General features: G+C 35.9%; 1 protein-coding gene across 1 annotated transcript in view; it reads right to left on the bottom strand.

Annotated features, from left to right (window-relative positions):
• Positions 1-6,405, bottom strand: part of LOC107667741 (protein TANC2-like) — a 107,042-nt gene that overhangs the window by 2,854 nt on the left and 97,783 nt on the right. Inside the window, exon 4 of the mRNA XM_016459462.1 lies at positions 2,961-3,109. Coding sequence (XP_016314948.1) covers positions 2,961-3,109 — 149 coding nt within the window. The remainder of the gene's footprint in view (positions 1-2,960; positions 3,110-6,405) is intronic.

Below are 6,405 nucleotides of genomic sequence, written 5' to 3'. Positions count from 1 at the left end.
TTAATACTTCTTTATCATGTTATTCATTTTTATGATTATTAATATTAATCATAGAATTTGTATTGTTATTTGTTTTATAAGGGTTATAAGGGGGATATAATAAATTATAACAACGGGAAATAATAATAATAATAGTTATTATTATTATTATTATTATTATTATTATTATCAATGTTGAGTAATAACAAATAGAAAAATTATGTTCATATTCATATACAAAGGCAGGAAATTGCATTTTTTTCTAATAAACAAACATAAAAACATGCATTAGCTGAAGGTGTATTCACACACTCACTGGGCCTCATGCATAAAACACGAACAGCACAAATTTGTTTAAACCATTAGTATATTAAATTTTTTGCTAGATCAGTGCACCACTGCTTATATATGAGGGCTCTGTTCCAGAAAAGCAGCACCGTTGAATGACTTTCACACACAAAAATGCCCACAGAAGTGGAAATCTGCTGACTGGTATTTAATGATACAGTGCTGTCCCATATTTCTGCTGAGGATTGCACACTCATGTGGAATTATCTCTTTTTATGGCCTGGGCTGACTTAAACAATTTTTCCACTGTGACTCAATATTATGTAATTTAATACGATGTTATTGGCTTTATGGTATATGACTGAGAGAACTTTGAATTTTCAACTCTTAACCAAATGGAAAGAGGAGAGAAATTAGTGTATTATTTCAGCATGCTGTGGTTGGCTACAAGACATGAGCTACAAAAACAGACCAGGATGGTGGATCATTTTACCCAGTAGGAAGAGAGAGTGAGAAAGATAAAGGGAGAGACATAAACAGACAAAAAGAATGATAATGAAAGAGTTACAGGAAAAAAGTAAAGAGGGAGTAGAAAAGAGACATGGAAAGAATAAGTGGTTAAGCGAGTTCATGTCTGACTCTGGGTCTGCGGTGGAGGCCACATTAATGACATCATACAGACGGATATGAATATCAGTCAGTCACTGGTACGTCTGTCCAGAGGTTGCTTTAGATAACATGTTTCTTGCAACCAAAATAGATCCAGCTGCAAACCAAGAGGATGTTCTTTCATAAAAACATCAATTTAAGGATACATTTGCTGATCACACTTGAAAATGAAACAAGGTTCTGATTCACAAATTAGGGTTTGATTCAAGTCTAACACTAAAAACGTGTTCATATGTTCAATTTCTGTTATTTTCCAGCTCTTCTTTTTTTTTAGTTCTTACACTCTTTAACTCTCTTGTATCAGCCTTTTTAATATAATTTAAATTGTGTACAGTTTGTTTTTGTAGTCCTTGTTGTGTTCCTACAGGAACGCAGATTCGTTTCGCTGTGTACAGGCTGTATAGAGCTGAAATGACAATAAAGCTACTCTGACTGAATCTCTGAAATTAACTAATTTTTTTCTGTAATTAATCGCGATTAATCGTGATTAATCCCACCTAACATAAAAGTTTTTAAATATACTTTTATATTGCAATAAGTTCACATTCAATCTTCAAATTAATGTAGAAACAACAAAGAGAGTATATTTTTAATATCTGTTTAAAGAAATTGTTTTATGACTGAAGGCGAGTATCACTGATACCAATACTACCAATGTCTCTATGAATTTTTTTTCCCTAATATTTAACCATTGACTAAAGCCATTCAACATTATTGTGAGCTATCAATTTTAACATTTATTAGGCTTTAAAAAAGAACAACTTCTAATTTAAGTGAACTTAAATCAATCTTCACATAAACCCATTATAATAAATGTCATATTTAACCGTGCCTTTCAGCAAGTAGGAAATATACAGAAATTGAATAAAGTTATCAAACACTAAATTCTAAATTAAATATAGATGAATCCTTAAAGCTACAAAAATTATTTCTTCTTTTTTCTTTTGTTCTCTGATTAACAGACACCACAGCAGCTGGGTTATTAGGGTATTTTGGCTGCTTTAAGAGCTGCCGCTGCTGAACATGACAGATCTGACACGCATACGGGTTTGGAACGACACGAGGACGAGTAATTAATGACAGAATTTTAATTTTTGGGTGAACCATCCCTTTAATATGAAATGATATATAGCACGTGCTGCTGCATTTGTGCAAGCACAGTATAACGCCTGACAGGACAGGAAAAAATTGGTTTTTCCTGACATATGGCCTGACAACATCTAATCTGACCGCAGTTCACTGTTTTTCTATTGATGCTCCCTCGTCACCAGTACCTTTTCCGTGTTCGTTTGACTAGCACTGAGGTGAAGTTGGAGTGCGCATCTGAAAAGTCTCCCATTTCCTTAGAAGCCAAAATCGAAATAAAAAAATTAAATTAGCTTAATAAAACCGCCACAGGCCTAAAGTGTAAGCAGAAGTTTGAATGTTTAGTTCTCTCTTCTATCATAATTAAACAGGGCTTTCATGTTGCGCGTGCTGAAGCTCCTCCGCGTGGGCGCGATCTCGCTTCTGAATTGCGAATAGCAAAAATGCATCATAGACAAATGTTTGAAAAACAGCTGGCAACTTTGGTGAGATAGAATTTGCAAGATAATGTATATATAGCAATAATAAATGTATGTGTGTTTTCTTAATTTCTCCAGTACCGATAGCAGAACCGTTAACGTCAGAGCTTATCGATACTCCGGTCTTTCATAATTTAGCCCCAGCACCGATTAAATACAGGGTTTCGGTACCCATCCCTAGTCTGCGACATGCCTAATTAGACTCGAACTGCACGGATACACCAGTGCAAACTGCTGCTGTTCATCCAAAACCCAGGAACATCTGTCATGATTTAGAGAGCAAGAACAGCAATCTGTGTTTTTGAGGTAGAGAGCCGCCCACTGACAAAACCCTGAGCTGCAGAGAAGCACCTCCCACCATCACTAGGCCAAAAAGTCACTTTAATTATTTTCAAAAGAATAATGAGAGAGACTGGACAGAGCGAGGGCAGCTGAGAGCACCGAATGTGTGTATCAAACCTGAGTGTCATCTTGTTCCTCCATGCTGTACTGTGCTCCACCAGGCCCTTCGTTCACTTTTTCCCCGAGCAGGAACCCCAGTCGCGTCATCAGTGTGTTGGCGGCCTCGTCTACAGATGGTGGAGGACCCATATCCTGGCTTTCTTCCCCTGCGAGAGAATTTAAGAGCGCAAGAGAGGTAAAACCATGTTTATGAAGTAAAAACTCACCTGTAGCGGTGCGCTCCAATGCTGCTGTTGCATAACACACAGCTTTTGTAAAACAGCAGTAGACACTGGTTCCTCAACCAAGGCTGCATTTATTAGATTAAAATTTCTGATTAGATTAAAAATACTACAATTTAAAATAACCATTTTCTATAAAAATACATATTCAAATGCAATTTATTCCTCTAATGGTAAAGCTAAATTTTCAGCAGTCATTACTTAAGTCTACTCCAGTGTCACATGATCCTTCAGAAATCGTTCCAATATTCTGAAATAAGAATGATTAGGCATAATCACGTATTTGGTATTTCCTAAACTATTCATGGACAGTCAAGATTTTTAAACATTGTGTAAATCTAAATAATTTTGGCATTCAGAGAAATTGCTTTCTTTGGCTTTTATGACAACATAGGGATTTTTATGATCCTTGCAATTCCACATTGTTCAATGCATACTTGGCAGCCTCAACCACATCCAGACTACCTATGGTCTCTTTCAAATTTTAGTCTCAAACAGCTCCATTGGAATTGGCCACTGTCAAACATCCCCATCATACATGTTTAAAAACCAAAAGACACAGCAGATAAGGACATGTAAACCAGCCACACTGCCAAAAACACTGTTGTGAATTAGCAGTGAGACCAGCCCAAAACCCCAAAATACCTCAACTGTAAAACACTGTGTCACACTAAACCACCTCACAATCCCTATCAGTAGGGTGTCGTAGTGTTTCACAGATGAAGCATCTGAGCCTGTGCGCTCATATACACAGTCAAAGGCTGATCGCTAGACTTCAAAAGAACAGGTGTCTAAATCCACAGTGAGAAGAGCTTTTTCAGGATTACTTTTTTCCCCCATGCCTTTCACCTCTCACCATCAGAACAGAGCCGAAGAGAACGAAGCCTTTCCCAGAAATACCAGGCGAGTTGCTACACCTCTAAGGCACAGACTCATCTTACTGTCAAACCTGTTCTCAGAGACTTGAAATTTCTCTCAGATAAACCAAAGCCTCAGGCAGCAGCTACAGTTAGATTTTATAAGTTGCCCTAAAAAGTTACTTTACAAACTGTCTGAAAGAAACAAAATCTTGAGATGAGTCCTGAACAACAAAGATCAACACAATAGATGCTACAGCTAAATATGCTAATTCTGTCAAAGCATGTCAATGGCTGTCTAGGTCTCAAAACCTTAAATGAGCTGAGCACCAAGGAATTTTTGGGCATCATAGGAGCATTTCAATATGCACATTTGGGAATATACTGTATATATTGGCTATTTTACAATGGCTTCATACAAACAGATAATAAAATGCTACAGCTAATTACACTAACTAGGCACAGCATCTCAAAGCATGTCAATCGTCATCTATGGCTTAAAAGCTCATGAGTTGAACACTTTTTTGGTAATCAAGTAATTGAAATAAAGTTGAAGCACTAAAATTACTAAGAGAAACACATGAAAAACTAACACTGCACTAAGAAAAATTAAAAACAAAAACAAAACTATAGCAAATAGCAATAATGAAAAATATAACAAGATACAATACAAAACAATAACAACAAAAAATTATACAAACTACAAAAGAACATAAAACTAAAATAAAAATGAAAACTGAAAATATAAGAAAGCTAATTCTAAATATTAATAAAAAATATAACGGTATATAAATAATACCAAAATAACACTGTGAACCTGGAAGTAGTAAATGGTGTTTCTAAGTTTCAATTTCTTTATTTCAAAATTATGCAATATCATTCAATATTAAAGTGCTGTATGCACAGAGCTTATAGTCAACTAAAGTGAAGCTATTGATTGTAATGCAAATGTATTATTTGTTAGATACCAAGTAGGATCATACAGGTTTTGTAAGAGTGATGCATTCAAAACCAACGCTTGCCACATTATTAGTTCGTTTTTGCCAAGTTTCGCATTTTGCTTCTGCACATGTTGTTTATGCAGCCTCTATTTAAAGCTGTGCAAAGAACAATGCTTTTTCCAGACAATATAACCAAGCCTACAAATTGGTTTCCTGTTTTAAATTTTGCGTCTCTATAATACAAGAATTGACACATGGGAATTCGTTCAGTTGAACACACTTTTTTTTTTTTTTGCAGTCGCAACACAAAAATGTTGTCATGGCAACTACAGATTTTCTAAAGATTGTGCTGAAGCATCTGTCTCTTTCATCCATCCTCCAACCAAACATTCTTCTTAAATTTTTACTCCATCGCTCCCTGGTTTTCCTGTACCTCCGGCGGGATGTATGTCACTTGTGACAGCGTATAATAAAGTTCAGAAACCCGTTAATGACACCAGCAGGAGCTGTAATAGTACAATTGTGGAAAATTCTGTTTATTACAAGCAGAAAGTCAGCAAGGTTTGTTTTTCTGCACTCTCTTTTTATTCTTTTGACAAACGGACAATGACATCCGTTTCAGAAAATGCTGTGCCTCTTCAAAAGTTCTCTGGCCCACAGATGGTAAAAAAAGAAGGAAAAAAGAAAAAAATACAACCATTCTGAACTGATGATTCACAAACATGCCAGCAACGGTGGTTTAAAGATAAGCCTGAGGATGCAAGCAAAAGAAAATATTCAAAAACATCCACATATTTTGTGGACCACACACATATCTTGAGGCATAACCATAAACAATCATTCTCACATACTCATGTATGAAAATCTTGCAGCTAAAAAAGCGCATCAGTGCACTTCTGTTTGAGTGATGATGAGCCATCTGATAATCAGACAGTCCACAGGGGGTGGGAGGAAAAAAATAGCAAAAAAGAATAAACACAAGATGATTTATGACCAACAGTTTTGTTATGGCTGAAATCCTGAAAAAAGTCTGGAGAGAGTAAATAATATAATACATTTATTTTTAAATTGTGTGCAATTTTTTTTTTTTTTTCTACAAACGTATATTACATTCATGTGTACGCTATAGGGATGTGCATCTCATGACTCAGGCCGATACGATACGCATCTCGATGCATAGCCAACGATACGATACTTTAAAGATACATATGAAGCAGCTACCGATGCGATGCGATACGATACACCCCATTACGATGCAGTGCGATCCGATTTCGATTCGATTCAACACAATACGATTCAATGCAATATGATGCAATGGAGAAAATATGATCACTTTTAATGCCTCAAGGCCTGTTTCATAAAACAAGTTAACCAAATAAGCCAGGCTTATTTCAGTTAGTCTGACTCATTGTCAAATGATTTG

The sequence above is a fragment of the Sinocyclocheilus anshuiensis genome, unplaced genomic scaffold (assembly GCF_001515605.1).
Source record: "Sinocyclocheilus anshuiensis isolate Anshui unplaced genomic scaffold, SAMN03320099.WGS_v1.1 scaffold1563, whole genome shotgun sequence".
Classification (NCBI taxonomy): domain Eukaryota; kingdom Metazoa; phylum Chordata; class Actinopteri; order Cypriniformes; family Cyprinidae; genus Sinocyclocheilus; species Sinocyclocheilus anshuiensis.
Note: the sequence above shows the minus strand (reverse complement) of the source record. Positions and strands in the feature narration are given on the sequence as shown.